Here is a 21,747-nt window from a genome sequence, read left to right on the forward strand (position 1 = left end):
GTGAACATTTAGAGTGAACTGAGAAAAGAAATCAACTGTGAAGGGAAAAAACCCATATGAATGGCTAATTGTTTGTATCAGCTCTGCTCCCCTGTTCCAGCCTCCTAGAGTAGGGACCTGCATTGAGACCAATTCTTTTGGGCTTGTGTGACTCTGAATTAAGAGCTGAGGGAGAAAGATCTAAAACACACAGCCAGGACTGAAGAAGAGTAGGGCGTTTTAAAAAAGAGGCACACAATCAGTTACTTTGTGTGAGAACAGTTGATGAGAGAGAAGTGTTTAAGATAGTTTGTTAACTACCTGCTTCCCAGTTTCAAGGCTATGATAATTTTTTGGATTTTGAAATTGGGTTTCAGATATTCCTGTGTGTTTTGAATATAGAGTCGGACACGACTGAAGTGACTTAGCAGCAGCAGCAGCAGCAGTGCTCTAAGACTGGACCATATGAGTCACAGATTTATTAAAAAACATCAACATACTAATCTTGAGCTATATAAATTTCTGGACAAGTTCTGAGTAGTGTTTGTCACTGCCTAGCTATTTTATTAAATTGTAGAGAGAAAAGTATTCAACAGTAAAATAATCTCAATCAGATAGTTGAGAGATTAGAATGAAAACACCTTCATATCTCCTAGAATAGACTAGGGTGTGAATTTAAGTATCCTCTTTAAACTGACCGGTGAGTAGCTTCAGTTAGAACAGTATACTTTATACAAACACACACACACACAGTTTTATTGTACTGGTTTGGGAATTGCATATTTTTTTTACTGCTAAAAATTAGCATTTTGAATTGCAAATAGGCTACACTCACCATCAGTAATGCAAACTTAAAATATTCATAGAACTGGGCTGAGAACATGATCCCAGGCCTAGCAGGCAGTGAAATATCTGGTCAACATATAACTTAAACAATAAGTTCTTGAGTAATTTGCATTGTGCTTTGTCTAGAAACAGTGAAAGCTAGCTTTCAGTTAAAAGAAAAAAAGTAGAAATATCTTGTATTTTTCTGGCCTGTTAAATGTATTAAAGTGCTTTCAAAAAACGAATACTATGACACCAATAAGAAACGTTAGAAAGATGTTTCTTTTTTTTTTTTCCCCAGAAAGTTAATATACATTTTTCACATGTGTATTTGCTCAAAGATTAAACTTTGCATGTGGAAGTTCTTGACTAGACGTGTCTGGGAAATAGAAAGCTTGGACTCTCAAGGTTTCATTCAGCTAATATCCCTGGAGACCCTCTTTTGTGCAGGAGACCCTCTTTTGTGTCCGGTTGGGACACAAAGGTCAGCAAGCGGCAGTCCCTGCTCTCAGGGAGCTACCCGCCGCTCAGGGAGGGGCGCAACTAGGACTTTGAAACAAACTGAAATGTCACCAGGAAGCTGCACAGCTGACGTGCCCCTAATTATCAAACCAATGAAGAGGTTCTGTCCATCAAAGCAACGTCTGCCTTTCGTCTGATCTGTGTAAACGCCCCCTACTCGCACCCCCCACCACCGCCCCCCAAGCCCGCGGACTAGAGAGCTGGGCCTCTACAGAGCAGGGTCTAAAACTCGCCCTCCCTGCCACGGGGTGTCAGGGCGCAGAGCGACAAGGACACGAGAGGGAGAAGCAGAGGCCCCAGCAGCAGAGGGGAAGTGGCCCACGCGACCCCCGAAGGGGCTGCAGCAGGTGGGTCGGGCTGGCGCTAGACCCTCAGTGCCATTCTTTCCGGAAGGGAGAAGCCGATGGCGTTGTTGCCCTTGTCTTCGGACTGGAGGGTCTGCCGCGCGCGTGATACGACTGAGGGTGCTTCGCCGCCCGCACCGTGAGGCAGGGACCCCGGGGGCGTGGCCTAGGCGAGGCCCCGCCTCAGACTCCTCCCCCTAGGAGCGCGAGCCAGTCCTGAGCGGCGCCATCCCTTTCCCGGGTCATCGCCCCGCCCCTCTTCCGGCCCGCGAGCCCCCCGCGCGTCGCTTCTGGGCCGCGTTCGCTAGCTCTCGCGCGCTAGCCAGCCCGCCCTCTCCGCGCGCGCTTGGCAGCCCGACGACGCGGGAGCCTCACAAGCCTGACGAGGCTTGCTGCGCTCATTACCACCGAGCGCCGGTCCGCTAAGGCGGTACGTTCGGTTCCCGGCCCGGGGACTGTCGGGGTCGCCGAATCTGTGGCCCCACAGCGGAGGCGGCGGCGGTGAGGGGACTGGGCCAGGAGGAGGCGGACATGGCGGGGCTGAGGGCAGCGGGAGGAGGGTGGTCCGGGCGCTCTGGAGGCCACGTCGAAGGCTCGCGGGCGGGCAGTGCGTGGGGGGACCGCGAGGAGTGCGGGGTCGAACAGGCTTGCATCGGCTCCGGCCCGGCGCGAAGGAAGGGCTGGGGACTGAAGGGGGCGGTCCTCGAGGGTTTCCGCGAGACCCTCAGGGGCATCGCGACGGCGGAGACGCCGCCTAGAGGCTCCTGCCACGTTTCCACAGCGCGTTACCTTCCGCTCGGGGTGGGCGACAGCCTTCCTCGCGCGGCCGTGGGTTTTCTGGAGCCGGAGACCCGGCTTGCTGTCTCGGGGATGGAGGGAGGTCGCGCCTGAGGGCAGTCGAGTTCTCGAACCCGGGCCTCCGAAGGCTGGAACCTGCTCGGGGGCGGCGGACCCTGCGGGACTGTTCGCGGGGGAGGAAGGGAACGGGGCTCTGGGCCCTGCCCCCTTAACTCGGGAAAAACCGCGATTGCAGAAGTTGGACGCGCTCGCGGGCGGTTCTTCCAGGAGTGGGTGGATACGTGGGGTGCCCCCTCACCTAGCGCTCCTCAAGAGCCCCGTGCCAGTGCCGGGGCTTGATAAGCCCACCTCCCAGCGCCGCGGGAATCCTGCCTTTCGGGGTCCGGAGCCCGCTTTGTGGCGCCGCGGGGCTCGTCACCCACCCCCCGCCGCTGGGATTCCCTCAACCTTGGGAAAATCTGTCCGGAAAAATACTTGTTTCCAGAAACGGGCGCCACTCGCCTCTCGTTACAAGGGAGGGAAAAGTACAAAGTTATAAACTCCTGGCAGGCAGGGCTGGGTTTTCCTTGGGGTTCTCGGCCCGCCGCCGGAGCCGAGGAGACTGTGGAACAAAGTAGAACTTGAGGAGCAGCCGCGGTGACTACGTCCCCGGATGACGTCACCGTGCGAGATTTAAAATGGGAGCTTTTCGCCCCGAGTGTGGGTGGAGGGTTTGCGGCCCCTTACTCGAGACAACTTCCCTTGCGTACCTCGGGTCTTCTGGGCCCTGCTGGGTTCTGCTTCCTGACTTTATAACTCTCCCCTCTGGGGGTTACCCTTTGGATCCTCCTGGAATACTGACCTGTGAGGGTGGGTTAAATTGTCAGCAATTCAGGCACTATTCCTTCAAAAGTGAAAAAAAAAAAAAAATTCCATATGACTCATCTTGTGTTACAACCCAAAGCCACCACTAAGTGGTTCTTTCCTTCCTTTCTTCCTTTTATTTTCTGATGTGAAACAGAGGGCCGAGCGGGCGGGGGTAGGGGGGAGGGGAGCAGGAAAGGAAAACAAAACCCCACACTCATATGTAGAGCTGAGTTGGCAAATTGAATGAAGAAAATGAGTTAGTTGGGGATGGAGTGTATTTCTTTAGCGTGATTCCTTATTTTTTTTGGTGGGGTGGAGGCTGATGTAGTTACATCAGCAAGTTTCATCCCAAAGCATATATTAAATTTCAGTGGGTTTTCTTTTCTGTCATAACGTGGTGGAGTATAAATATAGCTTTATACGTGGAAATGGCTGACGTTTTTTTTCAACAGGAGGCTGCACAGCAGTTGGAGAGGGCTGGGGTTATGTGCTGCTGGCCATAGAAGAAACTCATTCTAGGGTTCCAGGAGGGAGGTTTGCCTGTCTTCCCATCTAGGATCAGGGTAGCTATGGCTGCCAGCATACTTCTCAAATACCATACAGAATTTATTTCACACTGACATCCCTTGTTTGAGTTTGCACAAGGAGGAAAGGAATCATGAAGACAGACTTTAAGAGGAAGTTTGGTAAAAGAAAAAGGAAGCTAACAGAATCAGCTTTACTTTTTAAATCTGAAAGAACTATAGGTAGGTTAGTCAGTTTTTACACCAAACATAGCAGGGGCTGTATGTCTTTAATAATTGGTTCTGAAAAGGTGGTGTTGCTTAGTAAATGCAGCATCTGATAACTCCAAGTTACAGCAGCCAAATGAATGAGCTCATCGGGTAAAGACAGAATATACATTGAAACAATCCCAGTACAAGATATCCAGTACAAGGTTTTTGCTTTTATGGATTAATCAATGATAAATCAGATCTGACATTTATAAAGAATCCTTCTTGAGGCAGTTCCAAAATGCAGCTGAATCTCTAATTATTCCTTTTAGTTTGATTTTCCATGAATGACCCCAGATTTCTGCTTTCTTAAATATGCTTTCATAGAGCTGGGTTTTTTGGTCATATTTACGTCTCTGGTCCTGAAAGAATGCTTATAGAAGCTCGATGGTGGATCTTTTTCTTCGTGTATGACAGGTTTGTTGAAATATAGTTCACACACTGTATAATCCGCACATTTAATATGTACAGTTCATTGGTATTAGTATATTCACTAAGTTGTACCGCCATCACCACAGTCAATTTTGGGACATTTTCATCATTTCAAAAGGCAATCTTACGCTCACTGACATTACTCCTTCTCCCCCGTTCTCCTACCCCTAGGCCACTAACCTATTTCCTGTTCATATAGATTTGCTTATTCTGGACATTTCATGTAATTAGTGTTATACAGTATTTGGTCTTTTGGCCTCTTTCCCTTAGCATAATGTATTCAAGGTTCATACATGTTGTAGCACCTATCAGTTTGTCATTTCTGTTGCTGAATAATATTCCACATTTTATTTATGCATATATCAGTTGCTCCACATTTAGTTTGTTTCTGCTTTTTGGTTATTATGAATAATGTTGCTGTGGACATTTGTGGACAAGCTTTTGTGTGAACATATGGCTTCATTTTTCTTGGGTATAGAGCTAGGAGTAGAATTGCTGGGTCATATGGTAGCCATATATATATGACCTTTTTAGGAACTGCTAAACTGTTTTCTATATTGGCTCTACAATACTGGATTTTAAAGTGGAATTTTTTTAATGTTTAAAGTACAAGTTCTTAGAATTTTAAAGTTGAGTTATTGTACTTAAATATTTATGCATGTAATAAAAACTATATAGTGGTATCATTGTAGTGCTTCTCTTTGAGTGATATCTCTGATTTTTATTTTAGCTGACAGGAACAACTTGGTGTGCTCTCTTTAGTGAACTCCATACAAAGGTGATAAAATTCTTAAGCAGTATTTAATAATAAGGTCTTTATGGCATAAATTAGTGACTGTTCCTGCTCCAGATATCAGCCAATGAAACACGAGATAAAATTGGGAGGAGGAAAGGGGGCTGTAAAGGAGGTATATTTCACAGAGCTTTATCTTCAAATTTTGATGTTTCAGTTTTTTGAGAAAAACTATTTTATCTTTGCAGGAGAAAATGAAGAACGAAATCGCTGCTGTAGTCTTCTTTTTCACAAGACTGGTTCGAAAACATGATAAATTGAAAAAAGAAGCAGTCGAGAGGTTTGCTGAGAAATTGACCCTGATACTTCAAGAAAAATATAAAAATCACTGGTATCCAGAAAAACCATCAAAAGGACAAGCCTACAGGTAGGCTTGGGCGTTAGAATTGAACTGGACATTTGAATTGAACTGAGTGAAGAGGATGATCATCAGCTCCTCAAATAAGTGCCAGGCCAGAGGAGTGATGGTGTCCTGTCCATGTCTTTCACAGTATAGCTGCATCATACCCAGCTCAGGGGTGGTTCATTTATTTTTTCCTTGTTCACTTTAAAATACAAGCATTTGTTGTTGGGACTCCTACTGCCAGGACTTGAGAGGCCAATCTGTAGACTCCTGGGAATTAGTCTTGTGGTCGTAGTGTGACTCCTGAGTGTTTTCCTTTGTGTGTCACAGGTAGTTGAGGATTTTTACAATTGTAGAGGACCCCTAAAACTATCACTTAGAAAAGGGCATGGAAAGAGTTGAGAGAAATGAGTTCCTTGTATCTAAATCACATGTGACATATTAAAAGTTTTCTGGCAAATGAGAAATAAGATTATTAGACACCTGATACGTTCTTGACACTGGAGAAGGAAATGGCAACCCACTCCAGTACTCTTGCCTGGAGAATCCCATGGACGGAGAAGCCTGGTAGGCTACAGTCCATGCGGTCGCAAAGAGTAGGATACAACTGAGCGACTTCACTCACTCATGTTCTTGACACAGGAATGATTTCATTTGTACTGTGCATAATTCGTTGTAGTAGAAGCCAGTGTAACCATTTTATAGATGAAGGTAACTTACCTATGATTCGCAAATGGTAAATACTAGCTCTGGAATTTAAATTCAGGTCTAACTCACTCAAAATTTTTAGGAGCTTTCTGTTACACCACAGTCTGACCACTGCCTTGTCTCTGAGAGTGAAGGCAATTCTCACTCCCAGCTGTCTTTTGTACTCCAGTTTATAAGTTCCATATACAGTTTAAAGAAGAGCAGACTCCTGTAAAACATGTCCTGGCATGTTCTGTCTTTAGTATTTAAGTGAGTATTTGGGAACCTAAGTTGAGAATGTTCTACTAAACTCAGCTGTCAAACTGTGTCCCATTTGTGGATGTGACCAAAAAAATAAAAGTGGAACAGTTGTGACTGTCATGAATACAAATTCTTTTATTTTTGCATATTGCTGCCCCTAAAGATTCCTCCACAAATCAGCGCTTGACAGTAAAAAGAATTTTCTTTCAGTCACTGAGCTCTTGTCAAGTGTATGACTATTCACAGAGTGTGCAAAGGAGGTGAAAATATGACTTGTTTAGTTCTCATTTGTGAAAAGCAAGGTAAGCATGTGATCTGTTGAAAAGAATCAAGTAATTGATATATTTCTCTCTCATTTTTATTCAAAGAGGTTTCCTAGTATACTGGAAGATATGGTGAGTGAAAGTAGAAATGTGGATGTAATTCAAGTTATTGTTTTTTATCCTCTCACTTGATTCTCTTAATTTTTTCCTGCACATCTTCATTTCTGATAAAGTGAACAGCTTTTGTGAATTAGAGCTCTTGAGGCTTTTTACATTGATGTAATTGACATTGGACTAAGGCTTTTGGTAGTGCCAAGCCACTGTACTGTTGCTGAAAAAGGAGACACTGTCAAGTAAATGCTTAAAGATCAGACAGTGTACAGTTTCATTTCCATTAATTTCAAAAACTTGAGGAAAAAAGTTAGCCAAACAGGATTAAATTGGCATGTAATCAGAACTATCATTATTGAGTCATTTTGAAGCCATCTTTGAAGTAGAAAACTATTAGAGTTAATAGTGGGTTGTTTCTTTTATAAAAATGAGTAGGCTATAGAATTAACCTAAGTTATTAGACTCTTCATAGAGTAGGTTGGAGGTGTTCTTTTTCTTCTAAAGTTTTTATAAATTAGTATGTTTCTCTGCAACATATACAAACAAGGGCAATTTGGCAACATTACGGAGATCTGTAAAAATATTCATAGTCTTTGAAAACTGAGTCTCCTAAAATCTATTCTAGAAGCATAATCAGAAATGCAGAAAATATGTATGAATATGGATATTTCTTGCACTTTATAATTGCAAAAAATTGGAAAGCACTACACTGTCAAGTAAATGATAGACTATTTTTATGCAACTTTTAAAATCTTGTTTTTGAAGAGTGGCTAATGGGTGAGTAGTCACAGTATCTAGAGTGAAAAAAAACAGCGTAGAAATATGTATGGTATGCAGATTTTGTTGAAGCAGAGTCTCTAAGCCTTTATATTTACATATATTTTTTTTAAGCTTAGAGCCTATATCTTCACTGTATGTTAAAAAACACATACATATATACATGTAAGATCTATCTCCTTACCCTTAACTGATTTTGATCCTGAGCACATGGGACTTTTCAATCAACCTACACAACATTAGAATCTATAACATAAGACCATCTCATAGAAAGGAACAAAGATTTTTTTACATGTTTTAAACTAGTTTTTAATTTTTACTCTGAATTTGCCAAATTGTTAATGGTGATGTTATGAAAAATATAGGCCTAATTGGGTTGTTTAATAAGATGAACTTTGGCATCTGGTCTGGATCTGAACTGTCCATTCACCACTTTCTTGCCAGGTAATGTTGGGCAAGTTACTGAAACTCTCTGCCTCCTTTCTTTCTTGCAATGGAGAAAACAGTATGTAACTCACAGGATCAGTGTGAAAATTAAAAGAGTTAATATAGACATACTTTGTTTTATTGTACTTTGCTTTATTTCATATCACAGATGTTGTGGTTTTTATAAATTGAAGGTTTGTGCAAGCATGCATTGAGCAAGTCTATCAGTGCCACATTTGCAATTGCATTTGCTCACTTTGCGTCTCTGTCACATTTTGGTAATTCTTTACAGTATTTCATATTTTCTCGTTATTATATTTGTTTTGGTGATCTGTAATAAGGGATCTTTGATGTTACTATTACAGAGACTTGATGAAGGCTCAGGTGATGGTTAGCATTTTTTAGCATGAACCTATGTATATTGTGTTTTAGATGTAATGCTGTTGCATACTTAATAGACTACAGTGTAGTGTAAATATAACTTTTATATACACTGAGAAATCAAAAATTTGTGACTGGCTTTATTATGATACTCGCTTTATTGCCCTGGTCTTTAACCAATCCACAATGTCCGAGGTATGGCCATACATACAAAGTATTTAGAAAACTCTTCATTGCATGGTAAACCTTCAAAAAGGGTTATTATTATTATTACTTAGAAATATATATTAGCTATTATCTAATGAGAACTTTTTCACTGTTTTAAATGAAAATGGAAATTGACTAAATATAAACACATTATTCTCTTGATGTTACAGTATTATAGTTAGTAGTATTATCAATATTTGTCAATTAACTTATACTTTCTATATTTTAAAGCTTTGGGTCTGAAAAAGAAGTAAAATGATTTAATCTAAAGTCACCCTGTAAATAGTGGGCTTCTCTGGTGGCTCGGATGGTAAAGAATCTGCTTGCAATGCAGGAGACCCAGGTTCAATCCCTGGGATGGGAAGACCCCCTGGAGAAGGGAATGGCTACCCACTCCAGTATTTTTGCCTGAAGAATCTCTTGAACAGAGGAACCTGGGGGCTACAGTCCATGGGGATCACAAAGAGTTGGACATGACTGAGAGACATAACACTTTTAGTTTCACACTTTCACCCTATAAATCAGGATTAGTACAAAAACCTGGATTCTCTTGGTTCATTTCTTAGCTGTAGGCAGTAAATACTTTTATTGTAACTAAAAATTTCTCTATGCAAGCAGGATACTTACTTTTAACAGGTATTTTTGCATTCATACTGAGAGCCATCTTTGAGCATTCTGTTAGGTAGCCGTGGTTGGTACTTCTTAGGTTAAAAGAAAAAATGGGACAGATGAGAATTCCCTGGTAGTCCAGTGGTTAGGACTCTGTGCTTTTACTGCTGTGGGCCCAGGTTTGATCCCTGGTCAGGGAACTAAGATCCTATAAACTCTGTGCTAGAACAGTCTTTATTGGTTTAGAATTTTTTCACCTTTTTGCTAACTAAATAAGAAAACCCTCGAGTAACACAACTTAAATAAGCCAGTAACACTTTTGGATTATATTTTACTCTTAATACATGATATAAATGGTTCTGTGTCCTTGATTAATTTGGTATTTAGAGAACAGTTACAGGTAAGGCAAAGGATACCCTTCTTAAGCAAAGTAACGACAGAGCAAAACTTGTGACAAAATTTTATGAATATTGTTTAAAACATTAGTTGAGGTCTTTTTGTTAGCTGGAGATTTTGTTATATAGGAATTTGGCTAATTTTTTGCATTCAAAGTTCTAAGTAATTTCATGCACTTACATACTCCTTGCTTATTGAAGTACATGTGAGGTTGAGTAGTTACTATCTGAAATGAGGTAGAGCCAGTCCTACTGATTTCCCTGTGCTCATGCAGATGCCCTTTTCTTTCTACCAGGCTGGGTAGCGATGCTGCTGCTGCCTCTTTGCCTTTAGTTCAGATTTGTTATCTATTTAGGATAGGTATTCCTGAGTTCTTTACCAGGGTTTTATTTTTTTAAGTTCATGTTGGCAAATATAGATATAACTAGGTTTCTGATTTAAATTTTATTTAAAGCTATTAACATTACTCCACTTTTTTGTAGATGCATTCGTGTCAATAAGTTTCAGAGAGTTGATCCTGATGTCCTGAAAGCCTGTGAGAACAGCTGCATCTTGTACAGTGACCTGGGCTTGCCAAAGGAACTCACTCTATGGGTGGACCCATGTGAGGTGTGCTGTAGGTGAGTTTGGCAACTGAACTGATTACCACGTTGGAACTGATTTTTATGAAATTCTCTCAGGTACCGCCTGTACACGTATCTTAATGGCCAGGAGCTGGTTGTTTGGCTTTCTCAGAAGTTAATTTTGTAAACTATTTTTCTTGGAGGTGATAGTAAAAGACAGGTTACACTCCTGTTTTACAACTAAAGAAACTTAAGAAATAATAGAGCAGAGTTTTTTTTTTGAAGAGATTTACCAAGTTTATTGTAGAATTTAGATACCTTGATTCCCTGTAGGTCAGTTATTACCATCTCCCATTGATGGTGCCCTTGTCTTTCCCGTCTTCAAACTAGGAAAGTTGTTAATCCCAAATAATACTGGATAATTACTTTTGGTTGGTCTCTGTTGCTGTTTGTTTTCACTGTTGCCTCTCTCCCCGCTTTTTGGCTTTTAAGTGGCTGAGTGAAATTTTCATGGTTTTATTTTCATAATGGAAATTATTTCTTGTCTCCTAATGAGCAGAATTGTAAAAGGTAGGTGTGTTAGGTATGAAATTGAACTTCATTTACTCTAAAAGCATTCATTGTGGACCAGGCATTCTTAGTTGTGGAAATGAAAGCGACGTTATTCTTTCAGGTAGTTTAAAGTGTAATAAGGGAGAAGAAAGAATAAGCAGATAACAACAGAGTGAGATTTATGCTATAATAGAAATATGTACAAGATGCACTGGTTGGTGGCACAAAAGAGAAAGTTACTGCCTCACGGAAGACTGTAGTCACCCCTTGGTATATCAGTGAAGGATTAGTTCCAGGACACTCCTCACCACACACACGCACACACACGCACATGCACAGCCAGAACTAAGATCCTTGGATGCCCAAGTCCCTTATATAAAATAGTGCAGTATTTGCATATAACCTATGTATAACCTCCCATTTACTTTAAATCATCTCTAGATTACTTATAATACCTAATATAATGTAAATGCTATGTAAATAGTTGCCTTAAATTGAAAAAGTTCAAGTTTTTCTTTTACGAACTTTCTGATTTTTTATCCCCCCAAATATTTTTGGTCTGTGGTTGGCTGAGTGCACAGATGCAGAACCCATGGGTACAGAGGACTGATTTTATTGAGTAGGTGGTACTTGAGCTGAGTGGGGAAGGAGTTGTAGTTGACTAGATGACAAAGTGGGTGTTGCACAGGCAGGAGGAACAGAATGAACAGATGCATGGAACTCCCTGCGAGTGGTTTCCTACAGCTGTTTCTTTAGGGTTTTCTCTTTGGTTTAGAGGTACAGTTCACCCATTGATTGTAGTAGAGGTGCTTTTGATGTAACCCTAATATGTTCTAAAGGTGGTCATAGGCTGTGACTTCATCTTCATCAATGAAAGTGGTGATGAAGACATGCTGGATAAATACATGGTGGTTCTGCAACAATTTCCTGGACCACCCTGGAGCTGCTTGATATAAACTGGTGTCTTATGTAAGCTTATTGCTTTGGGAAGCTGGGGACACGTAGATTCTCTAGTACTTGTTTCTCATAAAAAGGAATAGCAGCGATTTTTGTGCTTAGAAGGTCAGACAATTTTTAGAGTCTGGGACTAAGGAAGGACTTACCTCCGGCCAGGGTCAGACTTTGTTTTGTAGACTTGGTCCACTGAATCCCTGCAGAAGACTTTTCAGTATACAAGAAATAGCTATCACAAAGTTGACTATATTGAAATACTTACTTTTCAAGGCCTACACTTTGATCCTGATTACTCTTACTTCATGCACAGTTCTTTAAGTTAGTTGTGTAGTTTTTTAAGCCCATAAAGACTTACATGACATTTGAAGGGGGATTGTTCAAAATACAGTTGACTTTCCATATCTGACGATTCCATATCCATGCATTCAACCAACTTTAGTTAAAAAATATTTGAGGGCAAAAAATTAGATAAGTTCTAAAAAGCAGAACTTGAATTTGCCATGCTATGCAACTATTTACATAACATTCAAAGTATTTGTATAATATTTACATTGTATTAGATATGATAAGCAAAGAAGGCAATGGCACCCCACTCCAGTACTCTTGCCTGGGAAATCCCATGGACGGAGGAGCCTGGTGGGCTGCAGTCCATGGGGTCACTAACAGTTGGACATGACTGAGCGACTTCACTTTCACTTTTCACTTTCATGCATTGGAGAAGGAAATGGCAACCCACTCCAGTGTTCTTGCCTGGAGAATCCCAGGGATAGGGGAGCCTGGTGGGCTGCCATCTATGGGATCGCACAGAGTCAGACATGACTGAAGCCACTTAGCAGCAGCAGCAGATATGATAAGTAATCTAGAGATAATTTAAAGTGTATGGGAGCCTGTGGGCAGGTTGTATGCAAATACCTTGCCATTTTATTTAAGGTACAATACTTGGGCAGCCATAGATTTTGGCATTGGGAGAGGAAGGGGAGGGGATGGTCCTGCAACCAGTCCCCCAGGATACTGTTGTCATAAATCTACAAAAAAAAGTAATAGTCTAACATAGAAGTGGGAACAAAAAAGCAAGAGTTGAACCAAATATATTATCACACTGTCAAATAAAGAAATGTTTAATACAACAGTCTTAAATCATTAGGGGAAAGTTTCTGTATCCAAGGATGTTTAAGAAGTTGGCGAATTACATGAACATTTTGGACATATTGATTTGAAATGCCTAAACTGTATCTTGACACCTGAAGATGAGAGCTTTAGTTACATGGGCATTCTGTTTTACTTAAGTGAATACTTCATTATTTGATAATACCAGATAATGAAAAATTACTGAGCTTTCTCATCTTGCTAGTATAAGAAAATCCTTGAATTGCCTTCTGTATGATCAAAATTTTGCCTCAAATTGACTATGATGTGAGTTTCTTCACAGTTACTAGAAATTATCTTCAGAATGTTCATTAAGTGATGATAGAAATCCCAGGGGAAACAAAGTGTTAGTAATTGGGTAGAGATGATTGCTATAAATTAATAAAGGAAATTGAGGTATTTATTAGTGCTTTTGAATCCAAACTGGGAATATTCTGAAAACTAAAACTGATATAGCAGTTACATAGTTGAATAAATAATCTGAGTCATTAAAAATAATAAATCATTGTATACTAAAGACTATGGTTTTAAAAAACATTTGAAATCTACTCAGAACATTTTTCATTGAATTATTCCATCAGGATATATATTGGAAGAATGCAAAAGCATTGTATAGTTAGAAAGGTTATCACTTCATGAACTACTTCAGATTATACTAAATAGAAAACAGATCTTTCCTATAAGGAGAAATCCTGCAAATAGCTGGCATGTTATTATCTACTCAGTAGTCTACACTTCTTGTTTGTAATTTCTGTAATCCTTTCTTTTCCTGGAAGATAAAGAGCATTAGATACTATTGATATTTTTCAAATTAACTCAGTTGGTCTTAATGTTTCAGCAGTGTGTTTAAATTTTAAATTGTAAAGTTTAAAACTTGTCCCTTACTAATTCTGAGGAATTAATTGTATGTTCTAATATTACAGTAATATAGTAAGCTGCTTCATTTACCCTGAAGAGAGCCCTCATGCCAAAATACTACCAAGGGAAAAAGGCAAAACCTAACTGAGCTCAAGTATCAAAGAAATCTGAGTTAATAAAGCTGATCCTTCAGTCATTTAGATGTCTGCCCTTGGTTTAGGTTTCTGTTTCTACTGAGGTAGGGTTTTTTTCTCAGATTTCTTGCCTTTCTGTTTTGCCTGAGTTGAAATTGTAGTTCATGAATTCTGTGTTGTAAAGAACTCACCCAGTTGTTCAGGCATTTTCTAAGAAGAATCACCAGTTGAAGAACAACCACTATCCAACTACTTCCAGCTTCCTCATCCTGCAGATAAGAAACTAAGGCCTGGAGAGACTGAATAACTTGAACCTGGGTACAGCTAGTATATGGCAGAGCAGAACCAAAAATATGTCTTGTGCTCTTTCCACCATCCTACAGCGGTTTATGAGATAGACTGAAAAAGAATAGAAAAAGGGATTATATACTGTATTTAGATTGTATTTATGGCCCCATTCAGCCCATGGGAATAGAAGATAGCACAGCTGAAAGGAATAGAACTCACCTATGAGACTACTTGATTGCCGTTTAAACTTTCATAGACTTTGTTGTAATTAGGCCTTTTACTTAACTGTAAATATCCTGATTCAGAAATAATTTGAGATGAGTTATCTTGAAATGAAATTAATTGATATCATAGTTAACCTTATTTTTCTATTGAAGTCATTCTTATATTTTGTAAGCTTGGAATCATTTGTTTAACTTTAATTACATGCCGTGTAAGACTGCTTAACAGTTCATTTCCTTTGTCCTAACACTTCCTAGAAATTGTTTCATAGTGTTTATGATGTCTAATTTATTAGATTTGTGGGTTTCTTCTCTGTCCTCTCAATGAAAACTCCTAGTTTTACTATGTGTTATGCTATTTTCCCCTGATCGCAGAATTTTTTTTTCTAGTAACCAATAGCCAAAGTTAGATATCCTGACAGTTTTTCTTAGATCAAGGCTTTAAAAATGTTTTGGAAGAATAAAAAACACTGCTTAGTTTAAAGGAAATGAACATTTATCATAGGAATCTCTGTGAAGTCAGCAGTGTAATTCAAGAAAAATCCTTTTATTTTCCTCAACAGTAGCTATATTTTCTTTTTCTCTTTAACCTCAACAGTTGCCTCAGTTCTCATTTTTGTCAGTGTAGATACAGGAAACACAGGCCCCTTTTTTAATTTAATTGCAGTAAAAGTAAATCCCATAAGAAATATCTAGTTGATTTTTGACTTGAATTACTATGATGTTAATATAGAGGTCAATTAAAAATTCATTAGAAAGTTTTACTGTATTAATGTAAATAGCCAATACATTAATGTATGGCCAATTTCAGTGGTGCATACAAAAATGTAATCCATGAATTTCTCTTGGGGCAGTAGAAAAGAAAATCGGAAAAAAGAATGAATGAGGTCACTTTTTTGGTACGTTAATAGAATGGAAAACTGTGGCCTGCCTGTTGGCATGGAGCTGGGTTAACATACTATATATGTAGAATCAAGTTCTGGGAGGGTTCCTTCATGGCCCTGGACTGGTGGCATGTCCAGACCTGTTCAGTTGTTTTTATGGACATTGTTGCTTTGTTGATATAACTTCAGGGTTTCTAAGTTTTTGGATTTTTTTATTCTTAGGTATGGAGAGAAAAATAATGCATTCATTGTTGCCAGCTTTGAAAATGAGGATGAGAACAAGGATGAGATTTCCAAGAAAGTTACCAGGGCCCTTGATAAGGTTACCTCTGATTATCATTCAGGATCCTCTTCTTCAGATGAAGAAACATGTAAGGAAGTGGAAGTGAAACCAAATTCTGTGGCTGCGACCCCCAGCCCTGTGTACCAGGTAACCATGAAGTGGCTCTATACTGAAGGTCCTGAGCAGGGCTTGCAAGGTCATCCTGGGTAGTCCTCATATTGCCCAGGGTTTCTGAGTTGAGATTTTAGATCACAGTTCTTGCCTTTCCACATTAAGGGGAAGTAGAATAGGCATCTTGAGTCATGTTATCAAAGGTCTGCTTTACTATTCAATAAGTAGGATAAATATATTTCAAAAAGAATAGGAAGAATCATGGAAATAAAACATTCCTGATGTTTTAAAATCCTTAGTGCTTTCAGAAACAGCCACTTTTTTTTTTGTAGCCTTTAACACTTCCAATTTGTAACTTCAGGTTTAACTTTCATGTTCTTCCCTCTCTGTGGTTAAAGAGAAACCTCAATAAATTTTTCTTTAGTTAATTTTTCATTCAAGCCCAAACAGTATCTTTCTTTGCCTTAACATGTAAAGAATTATATAGCAAGCATGAGAGCTTCCCTGCTGGTTCAGTTGGTAAAGAATCTGCCTGCAATTCAGGAGACCCGGATTCGATCCCTGGGTTGGGAATATCCCCTGGAAAATGGAATGGCGACCCACTCCAGTATTCTTGCCTAGAGAATTATATGGACAGAGGAGCCTGGCAGGCTGTGGTCTGTGTGGTCACAAAGAGTGGGACACAACTGAGCAACTAACACACAGCAGTCATGTGTGTACTTTGTTCACTTATTTATTACTTATACCCCACATACAGTTAATGTATTATAGTTTGAAAAATTCTTAACAATAGTACTTTTCAACAGGAAATATTTTCAAGTAAAAAAAGAAAAATCTTTCGAGTTGAGCCTTCTTCTGTACATGTACTTTTTCTGATTTTGAGTCCATTTTTAAATATACCTATTTTTATTAAGTTGGCCTTAATTAGATATAATTAAACATAACAGGTTTCTGGTAGGGTTTGATTTGGCCTAAAATGAGAATTTAGTCTTTAATGAGTAAGAAATCAAGAGTATCACGAGTATTAGAGACTGAACCTTTAAAAAAAATTAACTTGAAACAGTATGTGCGTCCATGCTGAGTCACTTCAGTGTGTCCAACTCTGCAACTCTATGAACAGTAGCCCACCAGGCTCCTCTGTCCATGGGATTCTCCAGGCAAGAATATTGGAGGGGTTGCCATGCCCTTTTTCAGGGACTCTTCCCAACCCAGGGATTGTACCTACATCTCTTAATGTCTCCTACACTGGCAGACAGATTCTTTACCACTAGCGTCACCTGGAAAGCCAGAGTGCAACAGTGACATGTCCTCCTCTTCCCCAACCACCAGTCTTGTGCCCTTGCATGAAGGTGTTCATTACCAGTTATTTTTGTATCCTTTCCAAGCAAGTCCCTATATAGATAAGTAAACATAATATTTGTATTTCAGGGATCATTTTAAGACCACTGACATAAATATTTTGGACTTTTTTCCCCTCTGTATGATGCATTATGTACTACAAATTACCATTTTTTTTTTAACTTTATTTTTTTATTTAACTTTACAATACTGTATTGGTTTTGCCATACATTGACATGAATCTGCCACGGGTGTACATGAGTTCCCAATCCTGAACCCCCCTCCCACCACCCTCCCCATATCATCCCTCTGGGTCATCCCAATGCACCAGCCCCAAGCATCCTGTATCCTGTATCGAACCTAGACTGGCGATTCATTTCTTACAGGATAGTATACATGTTTCAATGCCATTCTCCCAAATCATCCCACCCTCTCCCTCTCCCACAGAATCCAAAAGTCTGTTCTATACATCTGTGTCTCTTTTGCTGTCTCGCATACAGGGTTATCATTACCATCTTTCTAAATTCCATATATATGTGTTGGTATACTATATTGGTGTTTTTCTTTCTGGCTGGCTTCACTCTGTATAATTGGCTTCAGTTTCATCCACCTCATTAGAACTGATTCAAATGTATTCTTTTTAATGGCTGAGGAATACTCCATTGTGTATATGTACCACAGCTTTCTTATCCATTCATCTGCTGATGGCCATCTAGGTTGCTTCTATGTCCTGGCTACAAATTACCATTGTTAAATTACCTGCAATTCATTGAGATGTGTGGTAATTTTATCTCAGAATTTTATTTGTTGTTACTCAGTAAAGCAAGAATATGAATCCCAAATTGAACTTATTGCTACTAATTTTTACAAGTAAATTGACAAGTTAATTTTTAGATTTTCTTTTAAAATTAAATTGTACTTGTTTTCCCCCTTGTTGAAAGACTACTGGGATAAAATTCTAACAGAAAAGCATAGAAATGGAAGTGTCTTTTATGGGCTTTTAAAATATAACAGTTCTTTTTGACATTACATTCACTTATAAAATATTTCATAATGAAGAAGCATACTTCAGCTCTTAACAGTCATTGTGTAGAAAGTTGGAGCAGATGGTTCACTTTAAGATCTTTTTTACCTATTTTTTTCATCTTGAATCTGGCTTTACCAAGAAGAACCTTAAAAAAAGAGGTTATCAAAGTATACACAAAATAATTTCTAGCTTGGGGGGTTTTGTTCTCTGATGGGGGGTCTGTGTTTTCTGAAAGGAACCTCCAAAGATAATTCTCCACTAAGAATGAAGATTATATAATTTCTCCCCAAATTGGTCTACAGATTCACCTTGCTATCAAAATCCCAAAAGGTTTTTTTCTAGATAAAATTCAAAGAAAGGAGAATCAAGTCAGAGATCTCACATTAATATCAAGTCGTTATGTTTATCAAGACAGTGTGTTAATAGTTTGTTGTTTAGTCGCCAAGTCGTGTCTGACTCTTTTGTGACCCCATGGACTATAGTCCACCAGGCTCCACTGTCCATGGGATTTCCCAGGCAAGAATAGTGGAGTGGGTTATGATTTCCTTCTCCAGGGCATCTTCCCTACCCAAGAATCAACCCGTCTTTCCTACACTGGCAGGCGAATTCTTTACCACTGAACCACTAGGGAATCCCTGTGATAATGGTTTAAAAATACACAAATATATTATTGGAACAGATAGTAGACTCCTTATGTATAAAATTTTTTTTAATAAGTGCCAAAGGAATTCAGTGGGGAAAGATCTGTAAGAACTGGTACTGAAACGATTGGATAATCCATTTATTTTTTAAAAAGTGACCCTAACTGCTACCTTATACCATACATTAAAAGAAAAAAACTAATTTTAAATTGGTCACAGGCCTAAACATAAATGCTAAATCTCTGACACTTGGAAGAAAACATAGGGAGATACCTTTATTATTTAGGATAGGCAAAGATTTCTTCCAAAAATGTTAATAAATTTGACCTCATCAAAATTAAAACTTTTTGCCCATCAAAAGAAGCCGTAAAGAAAATGAATGGGCAGAAGAATAGGCTGGAACAAAATATTCTCAATACGTATATTTGTCAAAGGACTTGTTTTCAGAATATACTTTAAAAATCAGTCCTATAAATCAACAATAAAAGACAAATGATCCAAATAACAACAGTGGGTATAAGATGTGAAAAAACACTTGTACAAAAGAAGTTATATAAATGGCCAGTAAGCAAATGAAAAAGGTGCTCAATCTTATTTGTTATCAGGTAATTGTAAATTTGAGCCACAGTGAAACACTACTTTCAGAATGGCTAAAATTAAAACATCTGACAGTACCAAGTGCTGACAAGGATGTGAAGAAGCTGGATTCATAAACTGTTGATTGAAGTGTAAAAAATGGTACAACCACTTTGAAAACTGCTTGGCACTTAAATATGCATCTGCCGTATAACCCAACAGTTCCATTCCTAAGTATTTAACAAGAGAAATGAACCATATCTACAAAGCCTCTTACTAGAATGTTTATAACAGCTTTTTTTATATAACAGTAAAAAAAACAAATATCCATTAACAAGTGAATGGGGGAAGATAGTCATATATTCATTCATACAATAGGATAATAGCAATAAAACATTTCATAATAGACACAGTACGGAAGGACCTAAAAAACATTCTATTGAGCAAAAGAATTTTGCCAGGGAATTCTTTGGTGGTCCAGTGGTTAAGGACTCTTGTTTTCACTGCCAAGGGCACAAGTTTGATTCCTGGTTGGGAAACTAAGATCCCAAAAGTCATGTGTTACAGCCCCCCAAAAAGAATATTGCTAGACACAAAGGAATATATACCTTCCATTTATATGATGTTCACAAACAGGGAAAACTCGGTCTGTGATAGAAGTTTGAACAGTGGTTGCTTGTGGGAATCATTATTCCAGAATTGTGTCTACTTTCTGAGTTTTAAAAGCTTACCAGGACCCCAATGTAAAAAGAAACGAAAACATTCCACTTCGCTATTGGTTTAGGTATAGTATAGGTCAATTATTAGTTGGAACTCTTAATAAATTTTTTCATTTCCCCATTATTGTAGGTAATCAAGAATTAGCTGTGCATGCTAAGGTTATTCACTGCAGCATTGTTTTGTTTGTTTTTGTGCATCGTTTTTTTTAAAAGACTGAAAGCAGCTGAAATGTCCTATCAACAAGATACCACTTAATTTAGTTATGGCATAGTCGTTGCATTACTGTCTAGCTGTAGATTTATGAAAAAAGTCATTATATATTGATATGAATGTCTCTGATACGTATTTATTGAGTGTAGAAGCAGTATGCAGAATTGTGGATATTTAATGTGTATTTAGATGTACACACAAGTATATTCATAGAATATCTCTAAAGATAATCAAAAAATTGATCGGTGTTTGCTGCCTCTGAGAGGGTAGCTGGTAATCAGATAAAGACAGACTTTTTTTCCCACTATATACAACTTCGTGCCTTTTGAATTTTCTATCCTAAATGTCATGCTGATATACAGAATATAAATTTTTTAATCCCTATGCTAAGAGCAGATTAGAAATCAGAGAACTCTGAAACTCATAGTCACAGGGCACAGTATTCTGAGCATAGAGGTCCAAAACTGCTGAAAACATTTTGCATAATGTGAACTTAATGTCCCACTTGACTTACAGGATAATCTAAGACTGTTGTTCCAAAATGCTAAACTGGCTACATTAGAATCACCTGCAGAGTGTCATCCAAATACCTGGCCTCTCTTCCTAAAATTTTGTTAAGATTGTTCAGTAGAACAGGACTGGGGCATGACATTTTTGTGTTTAAAAGCTTCATAGGTGACTCTTTAGCCAGCTTTGGACACCAGTGGTCTTAAACATGATATGTCCTTATAGGCCTCTACTCATTCTGTGTTTTCATCTTTTCTGCTTGATATAGCCAGAGAATACCTGGTTTTCGAGGGGTGTGTTTGAGTTTATTAATTTTCGTTCATTTGAAAAACACTGATCACTTAACTATATTTGAAGTTTTTAACATATTTAGACTTGACTGTAGGGAATGTCCCCTAGAGCTACTCTTTGGGTTGTGGGTGAGTGAGTTTGTTTTTTATTAATTTACCATTTTCTTTTCCCTACAGATTTCGGAATTGATATTCCCACCTCTTCCAATGTGGCACCCGTTGCCCAGAAAAAAGCCAATAATGTATCGAGGGAATGGCAATCAAAGTCACTACCCTCCTCCCATTCCATTTGGTTATCCAAATCAGGGACGGAAGAATAAACCATATCGCCCAATTCCAGTAACATGGGTACCTCCTTCTGGAATGCATTGTGACCGCAATCACTGGATTAATCCTCACATGTTAGCACCTCACTAGCTGCTTTTGTCTGTTGGTGTCATGTTGAGAGAAGGTAGAATAAGCCTGACTACGCATTAAAAGTTCATACTTAAAGTAGTAAAGTTAGATGGGCTAAACCATCAAACTTATTTTTATAGAGAAGTTATTAAGAATAATCTTTTCTTAAAAATATATATGCACTTTAGATATATTGATATAGTTTGAGAAACTTTATAAAAGTTAGTCAAGTGCCTGAGTTTTTAATATTAAACGAGTATTTATATATTGTGCAT

The 21,747-nt window shown here is 38.9% G+C and overlaps 1 protein-coding gene and 1 non-coding gene across 2 annotated transcripts; both read left to right on the forward strand.

Moving 5' to 3' along the window:
- BTG3 (BTG anti-proliferation factor 3) lies at nucleotides 2,049-21,539 on the forward strand (the record flags this gene model as incomplete). The annotated part of the gene is given in 5 exon segments (NM_001289948.1): nucleotides 2,049-2,100; nucleotides 5,501-5,679; nucleotides 10,256-10,393; nucleotides 15,596-15,803; nucleotides 21,254-21,539. Coding segments are annotated over 4 exon segments (759 nt in total). The 5' UTR covers nucleotides 2,049-2,100; nucleotides 5,501-5,506.
- Nucleotides 9,505-9,577, forward strand: TRNAK-UUU. The gene has a single exon. It is a non-coding gene; the product is annotated as a tRNA-Lys (tRNA).

Source organism: Capra hircus, chromosome 1 (genome assembly GCF_001704415.2).
Source record: "Capra hircus breed San Clemente chromosome 1, ASM170441v1, whole genome shotgun sequence".
Classification (NCBI taxonomy): Eukaryota; Metazoa; Chordata; class Mammalia; order Artiodactyla; family Bovidae; genus Capra; species Capra hircus.